This window comes from Doryrhamphus excisus, unplaced genomic scaffold (genome assembly GCF_037039965.1).
Source record: "Doryrhamphus excisus strain RoL-2023G ecotype Guam unplaced genomic scaffold, RoL_Dexc_Guam_v1.1 HiC_scaffold_24, whole genome shotgun sequence".
NCBI classification, from domain to species: domain Eukaryota; kingdom Metazoa; phylum Chordata; class Actinopteri; order Syngnathiformes; family Syngnathidae; genus Doryrhamphus; species Doryrhamphus excisus.
In genome coordinates this window covers 5,580,562-5,608,547 of record NW_027621862.1, presented here as the reverse complement: position 1 = coordinate 5,608,547, position 27,986 = coordinate 5,580,562, and the positions used below count along the sequence as shown (strand labels likewise).

Below are 27,986 nucleotides of genomic sequence, written 5' to 3'. Positions count from 1 at the left end.
CATACCCCCGTGACCCATACTTAAATGTCTCCTGTGAGGTAAGATGAGATCCTCTCAGCGGGACATTGCAGGGAATGCAACAGCTGTAAATGCACAGCCGAGTATGACAAACTGGCTATTGTACTGAATGTGGATATGAAGCAAAAATAAGGAAAAATAAATTGGAGGGGGATTTTTTTTTAAATTTTTTTATTTCAAACCCGACTGGACTGTAAGGAATATAAAAGCAATGACTCATTTTTTCCAGTGTTGCATGTAAGTGCAGGGATAGTTTGTACAGAAAATCATCTTTTAATACTGCTGTTTTCTATGTGGAAAAAGTTGTACTAAATCAAGTTGTATTCCAAATGGCATTATTCAGGGTGCAATATCCTAATTTCACATAAGTACTATAAAAAGTACTATATCTGCGGTGGCGACTCCGTAATCAGGAAAAAGCCGAAAGAAACAAACAAATAATAAAAAAAAACATCAAAGATAAAGTATAAATAAAAACACATCAAGCAATGCTGGCTGGAATGTCAATAGAATTGATCAATATGAACAACACAGAAAAATGAGGACGAAAATATAGCCAACAGGACAAAGAGCCATAAAATATAGACCTAGTCAAAAGTTTAATTCAAGAGAAAAAATCCATATTAAGGGTGCTCCGATCGGTATCAGCCGATATCAGCAAAAAAAACCAACACGGTATCGATATTGGCTGATACTTGCTACATAACGCCGATCAGCTTCGCCCCCATTTTGAAAGGTGCAAAACGTGCCTCAAAATTTAGTGATGAGTACTGCCTCAGTACGGATTTGGGAGCATGCAGACACTATGTAGCACTTCGGTATTGGTATTGGTATCGGTACTGGACGATTTCACTCATGGATTATCGGGATTTGTATCAACAGCATAAAACCCCTTATCGGAACATCCCTAATCTGTATATACTATTATATGATGACTTTTACTCTCACACTATTAGGAATGCATAACTTCACATAACTTTATTTTTTTCTTGTCAGTGTGGCCCTCATACTCCTCTGTATATAATTGGATGGCATGTGCAGAATGTAGAAAACCACATCAGAAGTCTTGCAGCTGGTCCCTTAGTAAATGAGGGCTTAGCAAAAAAAAAAAGAAAAAAAAAAGGCACTGTGGCCATTTCTGAGGCACTATCAACATAAAACAGACCCCCAAATATCCCAGATACTAAGTTAACTTCATTAGAGGAAAAAATGAAAAAACATCACATCCCTTTTCGATTTCAAGAACATGTAAACAGGTTGCTTCACGTCGCCATGTAAAAGTGGTTACATCATCTTAAAACAGTCACATTCTACATCTATTGGATGCAACACCGGGTAAGAACGCAAGGAAGATAAGAACATTAAATGCAAATTCCTGCTCATTTTCTCCCACATGAAGAAAAATGAGCATTACTCTGAAGTATTAAAATTCACCCGCCTCCCTCCCGGTAGAGTCCACTTCATCGTCGTAACCGGCAATGTTCACGCAACAATACCTTTACAAAAATATGTTCTAATGTCATCGTTTTCATCATCACACATAAACACACCTACACGCACACGCATACACCCCTTCTGATAACACACTCATCACCTCCAGGATGTTTTCTTCTTCCTGGATTATAGCTCTGATAGTCCCTCAGCATGCTCGCTCAGCTCCATCGTGTAATAGTCCAAAGGACGCCTACCAACACAAAAAGCCTTTTACATTTGTTCTCCATTGTTTACACACATTTTCTGAATGCATGCCTCATAACTTTCAGAAATCTACAAAAACACAAAAAAACAAAAAAAAAACACACACACACACAATGGGAAAAACCACTCAATTCACCTGTAAAACAGCGTATAAATACACATTGTGTTCTGTGTACTTGTGGTGTATTAGAGTGATCTATCCATGCTCTGTTGTATGTGTATATCACCAACCCACAGTGGCGCGACAACAGCAAGCTAAATATAGACCTACAACAGCCCTGATTGGCTAAGGAAGAGCCCGCCCATTTGTGTTCTACGTTTGGTAGACCACTGTCAATCAATCTCGTTCATGTAGCACTGCCGTTTTTACTGTTGTATGTTTGCTACCAATCATTCAACACTAGTGCGACTATGAACTCCGTATTTTTGCATGTTTTTCTTTATTTTCCACCCAAAATGTAAAGGAATCCAGCCATCACATAAAAAAGTTGGGCTTCTAGACATGCTAAAGGAAGGCACAAGTACAGAATACGGTGATTCATGAAGGAGTAAAATACTACAACTAAGAGCCATATGTTTAACAAGGATACAAAAATGCTACAGCCAAAGGGCGCCAGGACAAAGCACGGCCAAAGGAGTGAAATACGTGCCGTCTGCTTGCCACCAGCTAGCTGTATTTGGGCCACAGTTTGAGGATCAATCCATTACATTCAACAAGTGTAGAGTTAGTGTATACAGAGAAACGGACAATAGTGCTTCTTGTAAAATGTGTCAAATGATTACAAAAAATATACGTCCTTCAAGTCTACCAGAATCTATGCAAATAAAGCACACACACACAAACACAAAATGCAGCGTGTCAGATAGATTAGAAAGGAGGGCACTTATAACTACAATGAAACATACTCACCTTCTTTTGTAGAAATATGTGAATATAGCAGCTCCAAGCGTTAGCAGCAGGAGTACAGCAACAATAAGACCAATCTGTAAACCCAGGGCCGAACCTATACAGCATATAGAAACTCAGTTATGTGCAGTAAATATTCATCATATTTTTTGTCCCATTTTATTATGAAAAGAGAGTGAAAAAAGCTCTCCTCCCATTCCGTGCGGGAGGGGTCAGTTTTTGGCTTCTTACTTTGGCCTTCTTTCCCACTGTTTGAAACCCCTTCTTGAGTTTAGAATAAATACATTGAAGTCTAACTAGTTAGCTCGGTAGCATGCTAAGCTTAAGGCGGCGGCCGTGTAAACAAAGAATAGTAGGAGTGTAAAAGTGACTGTAGGGGTGATATGTCAATGGCTCGAATGTTAAAAACTGTATTTAGAAGAAGTCCTAACAGGTTTTCTGCTCCAACTATGAAAATATTCCATTGAGTAACATTGAATCCTACTTAGTGGAGATTCACTTATCACGGTTGGGTCATGCTCCTTAAGCCATGACCGATATTGTTGCTCCGCTACCGCCCATCTATCGTGTATTGTAGTACACGCTGTCCTGCTGAGATTGAGTTGCCAATACACGCCTACAGCTATTTATCACTCGGCCTTCTAAAGTCGCTTAGTGCCAGATTGTTCCTCGTACTTCACCTATAGCCTGTGCTGACATGCCTTGTCATGTTCCATGTCATGTTTATTGCACTCTTGTCTGGTGACCTAGCATTGTGAGTCTTGTTTCCTGCTTGGCGTCATCCAGTCAACATTATTTACCTGCTTAGTTCTCAGCATTGATTATATTTGTTCACCCACTGTGTGTGCATTTTTCCCTGCAGTATTTTTGCCATCAGCGTTTTTTGTTAAGAGTTTTTTCCTGTGGCTTTGCCCTTTGTTTTTGTTATCACACTTTTGTATTTTTGTTTTGTTATCAAACCTTTCGTAATAATTTTTTTTTTTGCTTCTATGTGTGTGCTTCTCTGCACCTTACGGTCCAAACACCAAACAAACCAATTCCTGACACAATTAACGGCGATAAACAAGGGACCACTGTATGTATATATTGTTACAAAATATTGCTATATTGTTACATATTTGACATATTTAACAAACTATAAATACAATTTAGTAGAAATGTACAAAATATATAAAAATTGAATGTTAAAAAAAATATTTGCCTCGTCTTTTGCCAGCTGGGATACGCTCCAGCACCCCCTGCAACCCTCCTGAGGATAAGCGGTAGACAATGAATGACATTTTTTTTGGTTAATATTGCATTTTTTAAAAAATAAATATTGTTTATTGACATTATGGAAATACTGCCCATATTGAAAGTGGCCATTATTATCTTTATATGCACGTCTTGCCGTGGGATCAAGATCCTGCAGATTTAAAGTGGATTAGCTAACCTGCGCTCGTGCGGCGGCCTGTGGTGGGGGCAGAGCAAACATCTGTCTGGGGGTGTGAGAGGTTCATGGGTGCTGTTTGGATGATGAGGGCCCTCTGATGGTCCGACAAGGCCCGGATGTTCCCCCACACTCGCAACCAGCCAGACACGCATGAGAAATTGGCCCCTTGAACCAATCCAGACAGTAGAGATGCGTACGTTGATGCAGAGGTACTTTGTTATATAACACTACTCAGGCAGTAGTGTGTGATAGGACTGTTTTGTTATGTGCTATGTATGTTGATTGTAAATTCACCTTGAAGAGATAAAGCAGTAATTCCACAGAGACACTTCTGCTCCAAATAGTCAGCCACCTGTGCCACCCTCGTTCCGTGAATGAGCCCACTGCAGTCTGCGAAAATACACCACTATGTTAGCTTTAGTGATGACTTCATTCAATACCATTCATTATATGGGAACGGCATTTGGTGATTTTCTGACAGTAGTATGTGTCCTTAAAGGCTACGGATGAGCAGTACATGAGAAACCAAGCTATGATCTCCCTCACTTTTTTGTTCAACTTTTTGAGAGAAGAGACGCTCAAACAATTCAGAAGCCATAAAGGAAAAACAACCTTCTTATGATATTCCTGCTAGATTTGGGACAACACACTTCCAATACACTATTGTGGGACTTATGAGTCTTATTTCTAAAATCACAAATACTTAAACTTGTTGATATAGTTAATCTTCAAACAGCTAAAATAATGCATAAGGCTAAAAATAACCAATTAGCTAAAAATGTTATCCACTACTTCTCTACAAGAGAGGAGAAATATGATCTCAGGGAAGAACTAAATTTGAAACACTTATATGCTAGGACTGCGTTAAAAAGCAATAGCATTTCAGTATGTGGAATCAAACTATGGAATGGATTGAGTAAGACCCTCAAACAATGCACAACGATGAGCCAATTCAAGAAACAATACAAGCAGTTGATGTTTGCTAAATACAAGGATGAAGAGTCTTGAACCAGTCATGATGTGCTATATATATATCACTATATTGACACTTACTATGGTACCCATTATGTCATTGGATGCTCATATCACCTCGTACTTTGGTAGGTGACAAAAAATAAAATAAAACAAAAACAAAAAAACAATTATATTAGGAAAGCTTACTGTTACTGATTGTAAAAGTACCAGATGGAGGGGTAGGATTTAATAAGCTTTGCTTCTTCCTACTCCTTTTGGACATGTGGAACTGTGAACTGATTATGTGATGCACTCAATTGTAATCTGATGCATGTTCAAATGAAATAAAATCATTACCATTACTTAAAACTGCTGAAAATAGCCCTAACCCTAACATGGCACTAGGTTAACATGTGAACCTAGCCTATTAGGTGCCATTAAAATTTCTCATAGAGCCTTTCAGTAGTTGTATTTTGTTTACCTCTCAACTCCACCCTTGGCCAGTCCCTGGACAGCGGTCCAAGACAAACATCGATCTGACTGGAGAAGGCGGAGCTGGGGCAGATGTTGCTGCGGCGAGGCGTCGGAGAAGACGTCGTCCACGAAGAGGAGCTCCTTGCCTCACAGCACGCACACCGACTGAGGGAGACCAGACCGTCTTGGACTGACCTGCATATGTACAGGGTGACACAAAAAAAACAGAGCTCATAAAAAGTTGAATAATTTCCGCAATATTCAAGTAATTCTGTTATTTGTTTCAGATTCATTAAGAAGACGGATTGATCTAAGAGTCTACCACGTGTGAGCTTCGAGATGCCTTGGACTACAGAGCAAAAGACATTTGCAGTTGAGACATATTTTCGGCTGAAGTCTTTCCGGGAAACGCAATTGCGATTCAAAGACCATTTCAATTGTCGTGAATTTCCTGTCAGCTCAGTGATCTGCGGATGGGTTAAAAAGTTCAGAACCCATGGGACTGTGAATAACCTGAATGCAAAAGACAAAAACAGACAATCACACTCTGGGCGACCAAAATCATCACGGACACAAGACAATGTTGCTGCAGTCAGAGACTCTGTTGTCCACAGCCCAAGCAAGTCTGTGCATCGGACAAAAAACAAAGAGTTTTTGTTGTACAGAATTGAGACTTTGCAGATGTTGGCTACATAGGTTGTACATAATTCCATAGAATTTTTGTTTCAAACTGAATAAAATTTCAGGAGTTATAAGACATTTAGTGAGCTCTGTTTTTTTTGTGTCACCCTGTACATAACAATATAATAATAATAGAAAACAACTGCCAACAAGTTTTTCTCAAAATATATGCCTTAAAGGATAACTACTTTTGCCCATCATCCACAATCCTTATGCGAACGTAATGTAAGAGCTAATGTAGTGGATGCCAGCCATGTAGCTTAGCAATCGGTCAACCTCACTCCTTCAGACTTAAGTGCCGTGCTGAATGCTAAATTGACTGCCCGGCCTTTTAGCTCGGTAGTTCGGACTCTTGACTCTCACTCCAATGGCAATGCGTTCGAGCCCAGCACAGGGATGGCTGAAACAGGCGGCTTACACTATCAGCGAAAAACTAATTTTGCGCCAAGCTAAAGAGCGCCAAGTCCAAGTTGCTGCTGCACAGACAGGTCACGTGATATACACAAAAACAACCACTTGTTGCTCATAACTGTAAGACAATATTACAAAATGTTCTACTCATAACATGCATCAACCTTAAACAGTGTCTGAAGGACCTGAACATTACTGACAAGTATGGGATTCAAACCCAGACATGTGAGCACAATGGCCTAGCAGGCCATTGCCTTAACGTCTCTGCCACCTCGTCAACATACTGCGTACACTATTTTTAACAGGAACATAGCATACAGCCGCCGGCAGGATTATATATCTCAAGTAAGACAAGTATGGAGCTCTTGATGAAAATGAGTGCTCCTCAAGTTTAGATGGGAACTCAAGTTGGCATGTACCTTACAGGTTGTAATTATTCTCTGCATGTGGGTTAATTGCTCTGATTTTTGCCATCTTCCATGCAGAAAAAAGAACAATCACAAAAGGCTTATTTCAGCCTAAGGTGTAAATGATTGGAGCCACTCATAACTGCAAATAATATGATGCTTTTGACTTTGACTGATTATTTAGGGAAGGCCTATTCAACTAAATTGTTCTGGAGGCAACATTTTCAGAAGTCTAAGGACCATGGGCCTGATTTCTCCCTTCACTATATTCTTATTTTATACATAAAGTCAATACAAGGCTTTGCCGTGCCTTATAAATACTTCATTTTCTATGCCGCTCATGCTCATTAGGGTATGCTGGAGCCTATCCCAGCTGTCTTTGGGCGAGAGGTGGGGTACACCCTGGACTGGTCGCCAGCCAATCACAGGGCACATAAAGACAAACCATTCACACTTACATTGACACCTGCTGTATGGACGATATAGAGTCGCCAATTAACCTAACATGCATGCTTTTGGAATGTGGGAGGAAACCGGAATACCCGGAGAACATGCAAACTCCACACTAAGCGGAGAATCGAACCCATGTTTTCCCGATTCCCTGACTGTGTAGCCTACACTCGTGCACTGTGCGGCCCCATAAATATTAATATTCAAATATTCAATAGTACATATTAATGCTCAAAGACCCTCTATTATATACGTGGTTCCCAAACTATTACAGTAACTACCCCTTCAGACATGTGACCTGAAGCCATGAATCCACTACATCTGCAAAAATGTTCTCTTAATTTTCCAAGTCACGGTCACATTTTAATTAAGTGAGTATAGCTTAATTAGTCATGCTAATTGAAATCAAAATACACAGCAAGATGTGAGCTCCCGTGACAGTGTGATGGTCTTTATCTTGTCGCCCCTTGCCTAGCATTAACTAGACTAGGGGTGCTCATTAAGTCGATCGCGATCTACCGGTTGATCGCGGAGGTGGTACTGGTCGATCACTGGTTGATCGCGGAGTGGCATTAAAAAAATATCATCCTAGCATCAATGCCGTCACTTGATTGATATACAGGGCAGCCATTCAGATGACAACTGAATGTTGCCCTTCGGGTGACCAATCAAATCAAACAACGTCTCTAAGTGCAGCAGAACTTACGATGTCAGCCTATCATCCATCCCCGTTACTTGATTGACATAGAGGACAACCAGTCAGATGACAATTGAATTTTGACCTTTAGGTCACCGCTCATGCGTAAACAACGATGCAAAGTGCTAAGCTAGTCGGCGAATTGCGTCAGATTTTAAGCCTTCGCTAAAGTTTATGGTCACTAAAATGAGTGAAGTAGCTGGACCAAGTAAAAAGGCAAAAACATATCACTTCCATACGGAATGGGAGGTGGACTTTTTTTTCACAATGTCTTTTTCGAAGTGCGTTTGCCTGGCTAACCTGGCTAACCTGGCTATCAGCAGCTACTGTCCGGACTATGCATCCCTGGCTGATTCAATTCAGTGCAAGTCATCAAAGTAAACTCAGGTAATTACAAAAAATGTTAATAGTTAATTATGTGTGTTTTGCAATATTGGCTCATTTGGTTATGTAAGGTACATCAACATACATTGTACGTACAAATAATCCTCAATACATTTGAAAATAAATAGAGGTTTTGCATTTTTGTAGTGGGTAGATCATTGTGACTCGGTCATTTTAAAAGTAGCTCGCATGCTGAAAAAGTGTGAGCACCCCTGAACTAGACAAATCCATCCTGATGTGCTTACCTCAGTGCTGGTAAAACCTGGCTCCCTCTATTGGTGGAGAGGGAGGAGAGCAGCACCTGGTTCTCACTGAACACCAGCTGGTCTCGCAGGCTGGAGTTGGTCAAAGCGGTGCCAGCTCTGCACACGCTGAAGAGGTCGTAGCACAGAACCACCGCCCCTCTTGGCGGCACTGCACTGCCTTCTGGGAAAGTCTGATCTATGCAAACAGGTGAGTTTAACTACACAACTACTACACAGTGTTCTCCGTCTTCTCACCTGCTCCTGTGATGTTCCCCACCATGTAAAATCCATCCTGGTCGACAGATCCGGTCAGAGGAAGAGCCGTGACGCCACGCTCCTGGTCAAACACAACCAGCACCAGGCCACGCAGCTGCGTCATTGGGGGACCGTGCAGCTCCACAAAGGCCCTCTGCTGGCTGTGATTGGTCCAGAGGCCACTGGCCACCTCACTGATGACCACACCCTCTGGAGGTGGAGGAGGGCGGGGACAGCTGTTCTCCCTCAGCGGAGTTGGTGGAGCTACCTGTTGCAGGTGATACATATACTGTATATTTACCAAATTGAAGTGTACAGTAACAGTAATTGAAGTGTTATATGCTCAACAAAAATATACATTTTCACTCCCATCTTTCATGAGCTGAACTGGAAGCAGTAAAACTTTTACTATGTACACTATAGTCCTAGCTCTCTGGTGTTAGTAAGCACTCGTAATTCATAATTCCTCTACTTTATTATTTGAGGCAAATGGTGGTCACAGAAAATACTGACTGTTCTTTTCAGTCATTTATTATTGTTGTGTTTTCATTTATTCATGTCTACTTTCTCTGTACTTACTAAAGCGCTGCAGTGGTTGAAAGCACAAGTGTAGTGTATACTATGGAATATGTGTAACTACTCCATCTAGTGGTGAGGCTAGTAAATTACAATTTCATCATCCGTCCTGTATAACAAAGTGGCTGACTTAATACTCACAGAAAAGGCAGACAGGTCATAGGGGTAAAGACCCCTGCAGCGGCTGAGCGCCTCATCATCAGGTAGGACCTCCGGATCCTCCAGCAGGGGGAGCTGTCCCGGTGTCAGCGCTTTACTCAACTCTTGTGCCTCCATATCGGATCCCCTCTGTCGGTAAACAACAGCATCCAGGAGCCCTTTGGTGGGGATCCCCCGTTGTTGTGCTGACGGCGGACCAAAGCGGCTGCGATAGAGCGCCACCGCATCTGGCCCGTTCTGGATGGTATTGGGAGGAAGGCGGAGAGAGGGTGCCGGCACCAATCTGTCACTGCCCAACAGGAAGTAGCCCTTAGCGGTGGTGAAGTGTCCACTGAGGCTGATCTCCCTGTAGGGTTTGTTGTTGTGGGCGCTGAAAAGGAGTATCCAGATGCCCTGCAGGGAGACGCGGCGTCCTGAGGGGTGCCACAGCTCGATATACTCGCCATCCTCAGCAGCGCCGGGTGTATCCGTATTAAGCTCATTGATGAGGAAGTTGCTATTTCCCCAAGGTGGGAGGTGTGGGGATGCATCTACAGCTCCTCCTGGAAGTACAAACAGCGGAGTGGCTTTATTGACAATTGTATTTTGATACTTTCATTTTCTTAAGCAGCAATTAAAGCTTGTGAATGTTTCTTGTGCTGAATATGTTACAGATATGCAACCACTTTTAATGGCAGGTAAGAATGGACATTCCTCCTGTTAAATCATTAATCAATCAGGGGCTGGGATAGACTTATGATTTATTAATTCACACACATATATATACAGTGCATCCGGAAAGTATTCACAGCGCTTCACTTTTTCTACATTTTGTCATGTTACAGCCTCATTCCAAACTGAATTAAATTCATCTCTTACCTCAAAATTCTACACAAAATACTCCATTATGACAATGTGAAAAAAGTTTTTTTTGACATGTTTTGAATTTATTAAAAATAGAAAACAAAAAAATCACATTTACATAAGTATTCACAGCCTTTGCCATGAAGCTGAAAATTGAGCTCAGGTGCATCTTTTTTCCACTGATCCTCCTTGAGATCTTTCTACAGCTTAATTGGAGTCCACCTGCAGTAAATTCAGTTGATTGGACATGATTTGGAAATATAATAACTGTCTATATAAGGTCCCACAGTTGACTGTGCATGTCAGAGCACAAACACCAAGCATGAAGTCAAAAGAACTGTCTGTAGACCTGCGAGACAGGATTGTCTTGAGGCACAAATCTGGGGAAGGATACAGAAACCTTTCTGCTGCTTTGAAGGTCCCAATGAGCACCGATAATAAATAAATAATACCACCGATAAATACCGATATAACCGGACTATCCATATATCCGATCCTGCGCCGAACTGCATTAAAAGTGGGCGGATCTTTGATATGGCATGTCATTTTCTCCTTGAGTTCATGGATTGCATATCTAGCATGCTTTTGTACTACAATAAATTTTGTACTACAGTAAATAAAAATAAACTTACACTGTAGTGATTACCGGTTACCGGGACATAATTCACCCCGGAACTATCGATAGGGAAGGTGTTGCCACCCGGAGGGGTAGGCGCGAGGGACGGGTGTTTTCCGCTGTGTGTGCTGCACTCTGGTGGTGGAAGTGTGAAAAATAAAGTTGACTGGAAGCAGCCGTTCGCCGTGTTCTTTTTTGGTATTGAAATCCTTAAGCAAAGATTGATTTAAGCTGCTTTTGTATCGATATAAGCAGACCAAATTGGCTGGCGGGAGATGAAAAGGGCATCCTAGTAACCGGATTATCATAATAACCATGTATAGTACTAACGGAGCTAATTATATCATAAAAGACTAGAAATTTGCCGGAAAATGACAATAGTATCGTAATAAGTAGTAATTCGTTTTAACCAATATCGATATAACGAGACTTCACTGTATATATATATATATATATATATATTGTAGCGACCCTGATGTTTGCATGTTACGTTGTGCTCTTGGGTGTCTGGTGGAGAGAGAGTGTGTTGTGTTGCTGGCGGTAGTTGCAACGGCGGTTACGGCTGACAGTAGCCATTCTTCTTGTTGCCAATAAAGAGCTTGTCAGCGACCACAGTTGTGTGATTTCCTTAGCGTGGGCAACTACGCTACATTGGTGTCAGAAGTAAAGACAAACCCGGGCGGCATGATGGCTCGGCGGGTCGATGGTGGCAGCCGCCTGAAAGTTAAGGAGGAGGAGGTGGGTGCTGTTGGCGGCATGTGGCGAGGTGAGCCGGTGCTCGTCAGTGTCGCGGAGCACGCTGCTCACCTTCGCCGGGCAGCCAGACGGCTCGCGTCGGAGGCCGGCCTCGGATCGCTGAGAGACGAGAGGTACGCGGAAACAGAGAGTGAAGACGATCGCGGCGCCCATGGCGGCAACATGGCTGCCGGCGTACGAGGCGTGAGCAAAGATGGCGGCGCCCACGGCAGCCAGCAGCATGTGAACACGCCGAAATACAACGGAAGGGCAGATTGGGAAGCATTCCACGCCCAATTTGAACTGTTGGCACGGGCTGTTGGCTGGTCAGATGATAATAAAGCTCTACATCTTGCCCTGTGCCTTACTGATGAAGCTTTGTCATGTTTACTCTTGCTGAGCCCAGCGGAAAGACATGACTATGGGGCCTTGGTGGGTGCCCTACGGCGGCGTTTTGGACAATGCAGCCAGCCTAGCGTTCTGAGCTGTCTAACAGGCAAAGGCAGGTTGGGGAACCGCTCCGTGTGCTGGCTAATGACATTGAAACCCTGACGAGACGTGCGTATGCACACATGCCCACTGATGTGCAAAGCGAGCTAGCCAGAGACCAGTTCATCCGGGCCATTACCCCCAGGGAGCTGCGCATACAGACACAGTTGGCACACCCCCTTACCCTGCAGGAGGCGCTGGAGCTGGCGGTGGAAAGAGAGGTCGTAGGAGGCGTCGCACACGGCGATCATGGGGGGGGGCAACCCTGTGGTGAGGACCGTGGTGCAGGATGGCCCAGACAAAGAGAAGCCAGTGTGGGTGGACGAGCTGACCGAGCTTATCCGTGCGACAGCACTGCAATCACCGCAACGCAGTTCCCGTTCTCGCCGTGGGCCTCCAGGGTGTTGGGTGTGTGGCCGCCTTGGACATATCAGCGTGCATTGTCCCAAAAAGACTGACATCCAGGGAAACGCCCAGGGGTCTGTGTGATGGGAACAACACAGACCCCTGCACCTGTGTCCCAGAATGCCTGGCTTCCCAAAGACGGAGCCCGGCTGCACAGACGGGGGAGCATGGCTCCACTCCCCCCCGAAGCAGATGACAGCATTGAGTCGGCAAGGGTGGTAGGGTGGACCCATGTGGGGAATTTTTGCCATGTCCCCATCACCCTGGCAAGGGGCCCATGCGTAGCCCTTGTCGACACCGGATCCACGGCAACTTTGACGAGACCCGATGTGGTTCCACCTGGGACGCAGTTGGAGCCCACCACTGTGAAGCTGAGAACGGTGACCGGCGAGCTTGCCCCTATGCTTGGAAGGGGAGTGGTAGCCGTTCAGGTGGGGGGACTGAAGGTGAACTTTTGGGTGTGGGTGGCAGCAGTGCAAGACCCCTGCATATTGGGACTGGATTTCTTGCGGGCAGCCGGGTGTGTGCTGGACCTGGGCAGGAACACCATGACCAGTTGAAATGGTGCACCCCACACAGGCTCCGAGACCACCACCCCCAACTTCTAGGGCAGTCGAGGCCTGTCGGGGGCAAGACCCTCCAAGTGTAAACTCCCCCACATCCCCACCGCCTGCTCACGTCGACACGCTGCCCCCTGGCCCGAACCTGCAAAATTCAGCAGACGGGATGGACAGAATTACCGCAGTAAGAGAGGTGTGGGAACGCAACCGGGATAACTTGGATCCCGTACAGCAGGAGGAGCTGTGGCAGCTGCTGGTCGAGTTCAAGGACATCTTTGCGCTGACGGAGGAGGACGTGGGCCTGACGAACATGGTGCAGCACGACATAGATACTGGTGACGCAAGACCTATCAAAGCGCGTCCTCGCCGCCTCCCACTGGCTCACCGGGCAGAGGCAGACAGCGCCATCGACGAGATGCTGAAAGCGGGCATTATTGAGCCATCTGACAGCCCTTGGGCCTCAGGGGTCGTGATGGTAAACAAGAAGAAGTCGACCAAAAAGAGGTTTTGTGTGGACTACAGACCTTTAAACAAGGTGACAAAAAAAGACTTGTACCCCCTGTCCCGCATCGACGAGTCCCTAGACACAGTGTCTGGTTCATCATGGTTTTCCTCATTGGACCTACGCAGCGGTTACTGGCAGGTACCCCTGAGCACTGAGGCCAAGCCAAAGACTGCGTTCTGTACCGGCAGAGGTTTGTGGCAGTTCAGAGTCCTCTGCTTCGGCCTTTGCAACGCACCAGCTACGTTTGAACGCCTCATGGAAAAGGTGCTGGCGGATGTCCCCCGAGAAGAATGTGTGGTCTACCTGGACGACATTCTGGTCCATGGGAACACCTTCCGAGCGGCCTTGGGATCCCTGCGGCGGGTGCTGCAGAGATTGTCAGCGGCTGGTTTGAAGCTCCACCCTGACAAGTGCTGCTTCCTGAGGAGGGAGCTAGAGTTTCTCGGACACAGGATCGGAGGAGAAGGCATCAGCACGCTGCAGGACAAAGTCCAGGTAGTGAGGGAATGTCCAACCCCCACCAATTTACCAGAATTGAAGGGCTTCCTGGGACTTGCGTCCTATTATAGAAGATTTGTGCGAGGCTTCTCGTGCATTGCCGCACCCCTTTTCCACCTCCAGCGTAAAGACTCAGATTTTTCCTGGACACTCGAGTGCGAACAGGCCTTCAACTCTTTGAAGGGGGCCTTGACTGAATCTCCTGTCCTCGTTCCCCCAGACCCCAACCGGCCGTTCATCCTGGACACAGACGCCAGTGACGTTGGGATGGGGGCGGTGTTGAGCCAGGTTGGGGGGGAGGGAGAGAAAGTGGTGGCTTATTTCAGTAAGACTTTCAACAAGGCAGAGCGACGCTACTGTGTCACACGGAGAGAACTTTTAGCCATTGTTAGAGCAATAAGTCACTTTAAATATTACGTGTGTGGGCTGCCCTTCATAGTCCGAACTGACCACGCTGCACTCCAGTGGCTCATGTCCTTTAAAGAGCCAGAAGGACAAATCGCACGTTGGCTTGAAGAACTGTCACCATATGTCTTCCAAGTGGAGTACAGGGCTGGGTCCCGCCATGGTAACGCTGATGCCATGTCACGGCGGCCTTGCGCTCCTGCTGGATGCCGTTACTGTGAAAAAAGAGAGGCCCGGGAGAAAGAACTGTGTGGAGAGGAACAAGGCCCCATACTTGACGGGGATGTTCCTGCGTGTCGGGAGGTGCAAATGGTGGACGCACCTGACTGGAGGATGCAGCAGGAGCAAGATGCAGATATACTTCCAGTGCTGCAGTGGGTGGAGTCAGGGCAGACTCCGTCATGGGACGAGGTGGCGCGGCACTCCCCAGCCACTAAAGGACTGTATGCACAGTTCGGAGCACTTCGGATTAAGGATGGAGTGCTCCAGAGGGCCTGGAAAGAGCCGGCCACCGGAGAAGAAAGATGGCAGGTGGTGGTCCCCGGGTCTCTGAGACAACAGGTGCTGAGCTTTTCCCATGGGACTACTGGAGTAGGCCACTTTGGGGTGTCAAAGACACTTCGTCGGCTCCGGCAAAGTTTCTACTGGGGACGGCTCAGGAGGGATGTCGAGGACTTCTGCCGACGGTGTGACCCCTGCACGGCGCACAAGGGTCCCCCAGGTCAGTCACGTGCCCAACTCCAGCAGCTGGCAGTGGGGGCCCCGATGGAGAGGGTGGCGGTGGACATACTGGGCCCGTTCCCCCGCACGGACAGCGGAAACCGGTACGTCCTGGTCGCCATGGACTACTTCACCAAGTGGCCACCAAGCACGCTTTCGCTCGAGACCAGCTGCAGAAGGCGGGCGTAAGGCATAAAAGGAACTACGACATGAGGGCCACGGGCAAGGATTTTGAAGCCAGAGACTTGGTTTGGGTGTACAGCCCAAAGAGGAGGGGCAGGTGCCCCAAATTGGACAGCCACTGGGTGGGGCCTTGTGAGGTTCTGGAGAGGCTGGGGGAGGTGGTATATAGGGTCCAACTGTCGCCGTGGGGGAGACGGGTGGTCCTCCACAGGGACAGGTTGGCCCCGTACTTGGGTGAGGGTCACCCACAGCAGTGCCAGAGGCCTCAGGCAAGTCCCCGGCGGCACCAGGAAGCCACACCTCCACGTGTTCTTTCCCATTCCTGGACTTATCACCTGCCCCCCAGCAGGTTTCCCCAAGACTGCAGGTGCAATCCAGAGAGCCCCCTGCGGGGCGGCCTCAGAGGGAGAGAAGGCCTCCGGCCCACCTCAGGGACTTTGTGTGACCCCCTCGGGGCGAGGGTTTTTGTACGGGGGGGGCAATGTAGCGACCCTGATGTTTGCATGTTACGTTGTGCTCTTGGGTGTCCGACTGTTCCGGGGGACCGTGAATGCACCAGGGGTGGGGGCGTGTCTGGTGGAGAGAGAGTGTGTTGTGTTGCTGGCGGTAGTTGCAACGGCGGTTACGGCCGACAGTAGCCATTATTCTTGTTGCCAATAAAGAGCTTGTCAGCGACCACAGTTGTGTGATTTCCTTAGCGTCGGCAACGACGCTACAATATATATATATATATATATATATATATAGAGAGAGTAAAGTCTTGTTATATGAGACTGAGACTTTACTGTATATACACATGCCTGCAACAGAAGAACCAACTGCGTTTGTGGTTTCTCTCGTGTGTATAGATTCTATACAGGCATGTGTTTGGCCAGCTATGTGGGGCGGGTTGAGCATGACCTGTGAACCAGGAAGTGCGGGAATCGGTGTGTGTGCTGCGCTCTGGTGGTGGAAGTGTGAAAAATAAAGTTGACTGGAAGCAGCCGTTCGCCGTGTTCTTTTTTGGTATTGAAATTGATTTAAGCTGCTTTTGTATCGATATAAGCAGACCAAATTGGCTGGCGGGAGATGAAAAGGGCATCGTAGTAACCGGATTATCATAATAACCGGGTATTGTACTAACGGAACTAATTATATCATAAAAGACTAGAAATTTCCCAGGAAATGAAAATAGTATCGTAATAAGTAGTAATTCGTTATAACCGATATCGATATAACGAGACTTTACTGTATATTATCTTTACATGCACGTCTTGCCGTGGGATCTATATATATATATATATATATACAGTGAAGAAAATAAGTATTTGAACACCCTGCTATTTTGCTATTTCTCCCACTTAGAAATCATGGAGGGGTCTGAAATTTTCATCGTAGGTGCATGTCCACTGTGAGAGAGATAAACTAAAAAGAAAAATCCAGAAATCACAATGCATGATTTTTTAACAATTTATTTGTGTGATACAGCTGCAAATAAGTATTTGAACACCTGTGTATCATCTAGAATTCTGACCCTGAAAGACCTGTTAGTCTGCCCATTAGAAGTCCACCTGCACTCCATGTATCATCCTGAATCAGATGCACCTGTTTGAGGTCGTTAGCTGCATAAAGACACCTGTCCACCCCATACAATCAGTAAGACTTTAACTTGTAACATGGCGAAGACCAAAGAGCTGTCCAAAGACATCAGAGACAAAATTGTACACCTCCACAAGGCTGGAAAGGGCTACGGAGCAATTACCAAGCAGCTTGGTGAAAAAAGGTCCACTGTTGGAGCTATCATTAGAAAATGGAAGAAGCTAAACATGACGGTCAATCTCAATCGGAGTGGAGCCCCATGCAAGATATCACCTCGTGGGGTCTCAATGATTCTAAGAAAGGTGAGGAATCAGCCCAGAACTACACGACAGGACTTGGTCAATGACCTGAAAAGAGCTGGGACCACCGTTTCCAAGGTTACTGTAGGTAATACACTAAGACGTCATGATGTGAACTCATGCATGGCACGAAAGGTTCCCCTGCTTAAACCAGCACATGTCAAGGCCCGTCTTAAGTTTGCATATGACCATTTGGATGATACAGAGGAGTCATGGGAGAAAGTTTTATGGTCAGATGAGACCAAAATAGAACTTTTTGGTCATAATTCCAATAAGCGTGTTTGGAGGAAGAAGAATGAAGAGTACAATCCGAAGAACACCATCCCTACTGTGAAGCATGGGGGTGGTAGCATCATGCTTTGGGGGTGTTTTTCTGCACATGGGACAGGACGAGTGCACTGCATTAAAGAGAGGATGACTGGGGCCGTGTATTGTGAGATTTTGGGGAACAACCTCCTTCCCTCTGTCAGAGCATTGAAGATGGGTCGTGGCTGGGTCTTCCAACACGACAACGACCCGAAGCACACAGCCAGGAAAACCAAGGAGTGGCTCCGTAAGAAGCATATCAAGGTTCTAGCATGGCCCAGCCAGTCTCCAGACCTGAACCCAATCGAAAATCTTTGGAGGGAGCTCAAACTCCGTGTTTCTCAGCGACAGCCCAGAAACCTGACTGATCTAGAGAAGATCTGTGTGGAGGAGTGGGCCAAGATCCCTCCTGCAGTGTGTGCAAACCTGGTGAAAAACTACAGGAAACGTTTGACCTCTGTAATAGCAAACAAAGGCTACTGTACCAAATATTAACATTCATTTTCTCAGGTGTTCAAATACTTATTAGCAGCTGTATCACACAAATAAATTGTTAAAAAATCATGCATTGTGATTTCTGGATTTTTCTTTTTAGTTTATCTCTCTCACAGTGGACATGCACCTACGATGAAAATTTCAGACCCCTCCATGATTTCTAAGTGGGAGAAATAGCAAAATAGCAGGGTGTTCAAATACTTATTTTCTTCACTGTATATATATATATATATACACACACATATACAGGGTGACCCAAAAAACACTTTATGTGATATCTCCATTATTTATTCACTGATTGCCCTTATTTTACAGGACATGGCAGAATCACCGACCGTGAGTACACCAAGACCCCAGTGGGAGCTGGAACAAAGAATACACTGTGTTAAATTTTATTACAAGACAGGCTCGTTTAAGAAAACCCAGGACAGTTTCATGCGTCAGTTCGAATGTGAAAAGGCTCCATCCAAAAGCAGAATTCAGAACTGGGTGGACCACTTCGAGAAGTATGGGACCGTGGAGAACCTCAACGCTGCCAGTGAGAACCGTCCAAGCCACTCGGGACGTCCCAAGAAGCAAACAGCCGAGCTGGTTGAAAGAGTGAGAGAGTCTCTCCAGCAGAGTCCGAAATGCTCTGTGCGTAAGCGAAGTCAGTCCCTCGGTATGTCCGTGAGACTTGCAGGACAGTGCTGGTGAACGATATCAGGGCTTACCCATGCAGAATACAGACGCTGCAGACCCTTACAGCCTCAGACAAGAAGCAGAGGAGGGCTATGGCAGTCAAGATGCTTGAGAAGATCGAGGAGACACCAAGTTTCCTTAACCTCCTTTGGACCTCCTTTCCATCTTGATGGAAAGGCGAACTCCAAGACAAATGTCTTCTGGGGGTCCTCCAGACCCAATGAAGTGGCCACCAAGCACCTCTCTCCTAAGTGCACGGTGTGGGCTGCAATCTCGGCCCGAGGCATTATTGGACCAATCTTCATTGAAGAATTGAAGAAACTCAAGAAAGCCATCAGGGAGGAGATGAGAGCCATTACCAATTCAGTCTGTAAGAACGTCATGGACAACTTCGTGCTGCGCCTCAAGAAATGCACTGAGCTAAATGGAGGCCATCTAGAACATACGCGGTAGAATGGAGAAAAAAAGGCCAAAGACCCTAGTGTTTTGATGTCATGTTTTGAATATAATAAACTAGTTATGACCAAAGTTTCATTTCATTCAGACAAACGGGGCCTAATTAGAGTTGGGGCCCGTTTTTTTGGGTCACCCTGTATATACATACATATATACACACACACATATATATATATATACACACACACACATATATATACAGTGCATCCGGAAAGTATTCACAGCGCTTCACTTTTTCTACATTTTGTCATGTTACAGCCTCATTCCAAACTGAATTAAATTAATCTCTTACCTCAAAATTCTACACAAAATACTCCATTATGACAATGTGAAAAAAGTTTTTTTTGACATGTTTTGAATTTATTAAAAATAGAAAACAAAAAAATCACATTTACATAAGTATTCACAGCCTTTGCCATGAAGCTCAAAATTGAGCTCAGGTGCATCGGATGCACTGTATATACACAGATACACACACACATATATATATATATATATATATATATACACACATATACACACACACCACAACACGCCATCTCTGTGTGGAGTTTGCATGTTCTCCTCCCACATTCCAAAAACATGCTAGGTTAATTGGCCACTCCAAATTGTCCATAGGTATGAATGTGAGTGTGAATGGTTGTTTGTCTATATGTGCCCTGTGATTGGCTGGCGACCAGTCCAGGCGGTACCCCGCCTCTCGCCCGAAGACAGCTGGGATCCAGCACCCCCGCGACCCTCGTGAGGATAAGCGATTGAAAATGAATGAATGAATACTGGACAGTATTTCATATATGGCTATATGGTGAGGGATGCTTGTACTATAGTTCATTTGAACACTCACCTGTGCTGTGAGGGCATATTTTTGGCCAGGGGCACTGGTTGGGCTGCCCCGGAGTTTGCGGGGCCTCCCAAAATACACCAGGATCTCTGGTCCATGTGGCCACACCACAACGACTGAGGTAGAATCCTCCCTCTTTCAAACTAAAATAAAGGAAAATCAATCAATCCAATTTCAATATATCAGAATTACATGATTGTATTATCTGATAGAGTCATGTAGCATTTACATAGAAATGACTTGACTAAACGGTCCACATGATTATATCTCTGTATGTCACAGTGACAAAAAATGCATCAAAGTGAGAGTCATGGTGAATAAATAAGTGCTGCACATTTAAGGAAGAGTGGAGAGTGCAAAGAGGAACGGCGGTCACAAGTTGACCAAGAAGTCAAATATGTCGCAACATTGAAAACTACAGCTTGGAAAACGACGATTCATTGTTGGGTTGTAATAATGACATGAAACCTAAATACACTTCTCAAAAACACCACAGTGGTTTTTCATTTGGGTACAACTCTGAGTTGACGTACCGTTGACATTTCCAAACAAAGACTGGGCTTCCTCCAGTATTTTTAGTAAAACAGTAAATTAGCAATGACATTAATGAGCAGGGCTCGACAATAACGATGTACCAATGGCCCGGGGCAAGTTAAAACAAAATTCGGGCAAGTAAATCCAATCAGTGATATTCCCGTCGGGCAAGTGCACTTTGGCATGCCGTACTGCCAAGAGTTTTTTTTAAAGCGGTTCTTGTTGGGTGTTGGTAAAACACGGACTGCGTAATTCCGGTGGTAATTTGCAAACCAATCCTTGCAAATCTTGAAATGGACCAATCAGAATCGTTTATTTAGACCGCGGTCCGTAATCCACAGTCCGCGTTTTACCCACACCCGTTGTTCGCGATCAACCAATCAGCGATCGTTTGACTACGAAAACATCCATCATGGCGTCGCGGCCAACATCGTCTAATTCTGAAGGAAACAGCAAAAAGTGATGAAAGGGTGCCTCCTAAACAAGTATTTTATTAGCGGCAGCAAATCAAATGATGGCACAGGTGAGTGAACCAGATTGCTGTGACAATTTGAAGTGGTCACAATGAAACACCAGCGATTAGATCCAATACCAAGTGCTGATTTTGCACAAGCTACAAAATCTAGCGCTTCCATTTCTCTGTGGATTTTCCTCACCTTTGCTTCACAAATTATTGTTTGACCATTGAGCTTTTTTTCTGGATTAAAAACACTTTACTAGTACACAAATGTGTCTATTCAATAATGTTTCATTGTGGTGCACAACTTATAAATATCACTGCTTACTACGACTACCATGTGTAAGGTATTATTTATTTTATTTATTTGATATTCTCATTATGGCAGTCTTTTCATTTTACATGGGGCAAGTTCGGGCAAGTAGTTCTCACCTTAAGGATTCCCTATGGGCAAGTCATTTTGGTTTTTAATGTAGAGCCCTGATGAGGATTCAGTTGTTGTTCATTTTTTTCCCTTAAATGCATAGGAGGACTCTGTGGTCAGAAAATTGTGATGTGGATCATTTATTCATCAAATTTGTGCTCTACAAAAACACCCGCTGTAACTTTTGGGAGTTTTACCGAATCACCATGGAATTTAGTACACACCTTTAGGACACTGACTAGCATATGCATGTAAAATTCTAGCAAATGGTTGAAAAAATGGCCAGAAGTCATTGACAAGTCATGTCCTTGCCTGGTGCTGAGCTGATAAGGCTGCCTGCCAGGGATGAGGGTCTCTGTGAGGTTGGCACTCGGTTTATTTCCAGGACCAGCAAACACAAACGAGTCCAGAGGCTGGATCTGACTTAAAGGGCTTCCCACGGGGAACTCCGTCGTCCTGCCACTGTATATAGCCACTGCCCCAGACTCATCACCTGAAATAAAGAATCATCATCACCTATGACCTTTTATTTAAGTTTAGGTTATAGTGCCGTGTAGGGGTGTAAGAATATATCGTTTTGGCGATATATCGCGATATTTTGTTCCACGATACTGTATCGATATTAAAAAGTATGATATGGATATTTTTAGGCATTTATCATAGACTGTATATGGTATTATTCAAGTATTCAAGTGCAGACTCAATTAGGCAAGGACGTTGAACGAGATTGACGAGTGAAACGTCCTCACACATAAACACAGTTCAACATGGCAGAATGCCAGCCCATAACAGCGGCACCTGCGGCGTACAAGGCTGAAGTGTGGACACATTTTGGATTTCTACACAAAGTAGGGTGTGCAGAAATTGACAAAACCCATGCTGTTTGTAAAATGTGTCGTGCCCGAATAAAGTATTCAGGAAACACGACAAATCTGTGAGTCCACTTAGCGAGACACCATGAGGACCTGACGCTAACAAGCAATGCGAAGGTCCTTTTGTATACTACAGAAGTAGTACTGTGATATTGCAGGTATTTTGTTTTTCAAATTGATATCACTATTTTGTTAAATAATGGTTATGTCAAGCATCCTAAAAGGACTTTTTACTGATGTTAGTTACTTTGTTGCACAAAAACACTGTTCTGATGGTGGATAAGTTAGGGACTGTATACTCTACATTTTTCCCACAGCTAATAGAATGTGAACATTTGAGCAGGCTCTTGAGACATAATTAAATTTATTTGTTTTTTATGTTTTTTTTTGTAAATTTAAAGCTGGATGTTAAAGCTTTATTTATCCAAATGCTACACTTTACGTTTTTACAGAGGAAAGTTTGTGATACTGCATAACATACTGTTCTAATGGAATAAAAATGTGTTTACTAAGTGCATATTGCTGGTGTAATTCAGTTTTTCCAGGAAATAATATTTAACTACAAGAAAAACAAAAAAAATATCGCCTTGTTAACAGTATCGTGATATATCGTATTGTGAGCCTAGTATCGTGATATGTATCGTATCGCCAGATTCTTGCCAATACACACCCCTAGTGCCGTGCCATTCCATGCTGTGTCTCAAATACTTTCATCAATGTCATAGCACTGATATTTCTAGCACACTCACCTTTCATATACTTCTTGTCCACAGTCATGGAGATGAGTCCATTCCTTGCGGGGTCCACATTTAAACTGACACTCACTTTGTCTGTTCGACCATCCAACACCACCAGAATGAGAGGACCTGCCTCTGGGGATTCTGTGAGCTCCACAAAACCGTCCACCTGACCTCCACCAAGCTTCAGCTCAGTGATGACGGGCATAGTCGCCGAGGCAACAGTGGGGGTACAGTTATTCCTCTGTCCGGGGGAGGGAGAGGACACCCGGAAGCCCCAACGATCCTCAGACAACAGGCACCTCTCAATTGATTCATCCCCTTCCAAGGTGGTTTCATCCTCCACAAAGGCCGGCTCTCCTGGCGTCAAGGTCTCTGCAAGGACCTCTGCACCGCCGGTTTTGCGTGTCATATAAACAACAGCGTCCACCAAACCGATTGATGTGACGTCCATCTTCTCGCTGTATCGTGCTGCAGACGTGTGGTAGAGCACAATTGCATCCGGACCATTCTGGACTGTGTTTGGAGGCAGGAGGATGGCAGGTTTGGGTAGCATGTCCACAGAGCCAACGAGAAAGAACCCTCTATCATCTGTACTCTGGCCTTTGAGGTCCAACACTTTATAGGCAACATTCCCATTCCCGTTATAGAAGACCAGGGTGTAGCCATCCAAAGAGGACCGCTGTCCGCTCGTGTGATAGAGCTCCACAAACTCAGTGGTGTCCAGTCTTGGGTTGTCTGCATTGATCTCACTGATGATGAGGCAGGGCTCCCCTTGGACGACCACGACCAGGAGGAGACACAGGAGGCACATCATCATTGGACCACAGCAGCTTCTGCAAAGACAGAGAGTGAATAAAATCCTCCTACTTCTGCACCCGTTTTTCTTACACAGGAGGCACATCATCATTGGACCACAGCAGCTTCTGCAAAGACAGAGAGTGAATAAAATCCTCCTACTTCTGCACCCGTTTTTCTTACAGTGTATCTCCTCCTCTATTCCTCCATAATGACATCATTGGTGGAGCTAGTGAATGTTGACAAACTGTGCTCCTCTAACTTCTGCTTGAGTGGTTTGATTTTTTTATACTTTTATTGCTTTGCTTCTTGTTTTTAATATTTTAATATCTATTTTACTATTTTATTTCTTATTTGATCTTCTCAATTTGTACCTTTATTTATTTTATTTTATTTGTACTTTTTATTTGACTAGTCTGTGCAGCACTTTGGAAACTCTGTTTATAAAATGTGCTATATAAATAAAGTGGATTGGATTGGATTGAGGCTTGATCATCTTGGAGGTGTGCTCTTGGACTACTGGAAAGCTGCCATGCAGCCCAGCATCCCAAGGAAAGGGATCATGCTATGCTTCGGAATGTCACAGTTCATGTTGGAATTCATCTATCCCCTCAATGAACCGCAACTCATCTGTATTTACAGCATTCATGCATCCATCACAATTATCTTGGTACTCACTGGGGTTGCCAACTATTAAGTCAACGATGACTGTCAGTGGATAGTAAATCTCGACTGTAATACAGGCTGTACGCTGACTTCTCTGAAGTAGACCAGTTTAATTTCAGTAGCATTATGCCTTTATGTGTGTACTCAGCTTTGTTAGATACTATGCTCATGTAACTGTAAACAAATGATAGATGCAAAGAATTAAAAAAAAATGAAAGAGAAAGAAAGGCTGATCAATCTCCCATGGGAGACTCACACTCATAACACCATGAATGAATTCTCTGTATATCCGTGTGTGTGTGTGTGTGTGTGTGTGTGTGTGTGTGTGAAATGGTGACATCGGGCGAATTGCACGTCTTTTGCATGCGTCATGTCATGTTGCGAAACAAGCATAGACAGATGGAAAAATCGTTAATGCAAAACAACGGCATCAACATCAATAAGATTATTGAAATAATGTAAAAAAAATTTAAAAGCACGTTCAAAGCCAAATGGAGTGGAAAATTTGCGCTGCAAGTTACAATGCTGTTGCGAAAACGCCGCCTTTAGATGCTCCATTCTGAATAGGAATGACCTCGACACTTATTCCGGTCACGGTTAGGCTGCCATGCATGCATCTTTGTATCGAATCACACGCTCTCCTAAGTTCGTACCGTGGGTTCATGCGTCGTTCACTGCACCGTGGTATCTTCTCTCCGCTTGCCCTCTCCACGCCAGACGTGGGAAAATGAGGTCGTTTTTAAAGTTTGCTTTCTGTCCCCTTTTCCGCCGCTCCCTTCATTCACAAAGCAGCACTTTCTACCCCCAGAGTGGGCGGTCAGAGACACGGAGAAGGGGGTGGGGGCTCGAGGGTGATGATGCCTTTACACCCCCCCCATACACGGTTCATTCATCCACAAAGTCAGAGAAATGCTAAGAAGAAGCCATTTTTATTTTTTTAAATTAAATGTAGGCATATTCTATCCTGGGGTATGTTTAGTGTCAGCAACAAAACCATTAGAGAGAACTGAAGGGGCCCCCTGACCCCACTTTGTCATTGGTACCGTTTCGCTAACAGGAAGCCCCGCCCCAATCAAGTTTGACGACGTCCCCCACGCGCCAACGAAGTTGCTAGCTCAGAATGCCCAGAATGGTGTGGACTTTTCTCATACTTTGCACTTTACTTTGTGAATGGATGTTTTTACAGATAAGCAAGGTGCAGCTTTCCAAATGGCATGTTGCCATTATTATTTAATTGGATTCATAATTGTGAATTGGTTATTGTTGTGAAGTGGACTTTCCTTCAATCAAACTTTATTTGTAGAGCACTTTTCATACATAGAATGTAGCACAAAGTGCTTTACATGTTAAAAAAAAAAGACATATACAACAAACGAACAACAAGACACATATACACACACTTGCACATACACAGACACACACACAGAAGAAGTTTGTTTGCCTGAGTACAGAGGAACCAGTTCGGGAAGCGCTGCGCTATATATCTATATATAAGATATATAAGAACATTAATAAAAACTAAAATAAGCATGTGTAAAAATATAAAGACATTTGGTTAAGATCCAAAACAAAAGGTATAGGGTATAAAATTTTCTTACCTATAAATGTTGTTAAAATGTTGTCTTTTGTGTTAAACAATGCCAAAGTTTCAGATAATGAGGTTTGCACATTTGGAAGTGAACCCTGAGAGAAGTTTAGCATGGCTCTGAATGCTCGGTTTCAGAGGTTTTTTTAAATGCTGGCTCCTTGTGACATCACAGTGATCCCCCCTATATGGGCGTTCCCGGGTACAAGCTGTAGGCCTCCCCCTACTCTGCTCTTTATATATCAATGTTTCAAAAATATGTACTATATTTATTTTAAGCAGGATATTAAAAAACAAGCATATCCTTCGTATCGATACAGACCAGATTTGATGCGGAAGTCTCATGTTTCAAGATGGCGGCGCCTGAGTACAAGCTAGTTATGGCGGCTCCTGCTGCCTTTTTAGAGGTATTTAATAGTGCTATTGTTTTTAGTGCCATATCGACCCCTCAAGCAAGTGTTCAGCTATGGATGTTTATTTTATTAAGTTTGTAGCTTGCTGCTGTCAGGATCCCCCTCCCCCCTCCAGACCCCTTCCCCTTCCCTACCTTTTGTTTCTTTATGACAGCACCCTTTGGTAGGCATCATCCTTGATGCCTTGGAAGCTTTGTCGCATCATCCTTGACGGCAGCCCTTAAAAGCCCACGGAGAGCGAGAGACTTCACCAGATTGTTGACAACCTTCGAGTGGTAACACTTGTTCACTTAGGTTTTCATATATGATAGAGATTCCTGTTTTTGATCACCTTTTGTGCATCTTTGCAGTGGGATACATCTTCGGCCTGCTGCCATGCTCGTTGCTCTGCCGTCCTGATCAAGCCTCTGGATTTTCCCTTCTTACCCTTCAATAAACTGTCTTCTTTAACCATACAAGGCGTCTGCAATTTGGAGTTCATCCACAACGCCGACAGAAAAACTTGACAGCTGCTTGCTCCATGTTTACACCTGCAGCTGTTAGCTCTGAGCACCCCTCCGCTACGACGAGCAATCGGATATCCCACAGATATGAAGGAGGAGAAGCTGCATATGTCGTCACGAGGAACGTGAGATGGAAGCGCTAACACTGCCACCCCAGCTGCATAGACGACCATGACTGATGATTGCACATTATATTTAACTTCAGCTATTTTTCTACAACATTGATTACATTTAATACAGTTTATGGGAAAAATATCGGGATATATATCGTATATCGGCATTCTCCCTAAATATATTGGAATATCGCGATATCGGAAACAGACAGTGGTAACATTAACCCATTGACTGGCCACCATTAGGTACACCTGCTCAGTAGTTACATCAAACACTGACTGTATGGCTATGGTCAAATATTACACCCCTCTCAAAATGTCGCAATACGTTGTAATCTTAAATTTTCGTACACGCGCACACCTCGACGCCGGTTTATATACATACATACAATCTATTGACACACATTCGGTGTTCCAGCTCGTCTAACATTATGAGCTTACATGAACTGACATGTTCGCGGTACTCGAACCAAACATGGCAGACGTCAGCAGACCGCTAATCAAAAGAGCCTTCGCGGTGG

The 27,986-nt window shown here is 44.5% G+C and overlaps 1 protein-coding gene across 5 annotated transcripts; it reads right to left on the bottom strand.

Annotated features, from left to right (window-relative positions):
- Positions 1–132: 132 nt before the first annotated feature.
- LOC131109604 (uncharacterized) lies at positions 133–27,986 on the bottom strand. 5 transcript variants are annotated; one of them, XM_058061783.2, is made up of 12 exons: positions 27,907–27,986; positions 23,400–24,223; positions 22,091–22,271; positions 20,367–20,506; positions 9,731–10,290; positions 9,014–9,281; positions 8,759–8,954; positions 5,491–5,678; positions 4,350–4,445; positions 4,056–4,220; positions 2,627–2,720; positions 133–1,702 (listed from the first exon to the last, which is right to left on the bottom strand). In XM_058061783.2, the coding sequence occupies exons 2-12, from the start codon at positions 24,205–24,207 to the stop codon at positions 1,639–1,641; spliced, it is 2,760 nt and encodes a 919-aa protein (XP_057917766.2). In that variant the 5' UTR covers positions 24,208–24,223; positions 27,907–27,986; the 3' UTR covers positions 133–1,638. The 5 variants fall into 5 exon arrangements, with proteins under 5 accessions (XP_057917766.2, XP_057917767.2, XP_057917765.2 ...); XM_058061784.2 differs by lacking the exon at positions 27,907–27,986 and adding an exon at positions 26,450–26,920; XM_058061782.2 differs by lacking the exon at positions 27,907–27,986 and adding an exon at positions 25,505–25,668.

Excerpts from the sequence above, each read along its gene's own strand:
- LOC131109604 (XM_058061782.2), bottom strand. Across the intron at positions 10,291-20,366 it reads AATATGCCCTCACAGCACAG|GAGGAGCTGTAGATGCATCC; the intron begins GTGAGTGTTCAA and ends TTGTACTTCCAG. Across the intron at positions 9,282-9,730 it reads ATGACCTGTCTGCCTTTTCT|GTAGCTCCACCAACTCCGCT; the intron begins GTGAGTATTAAG and ends CACCTGCAACAG.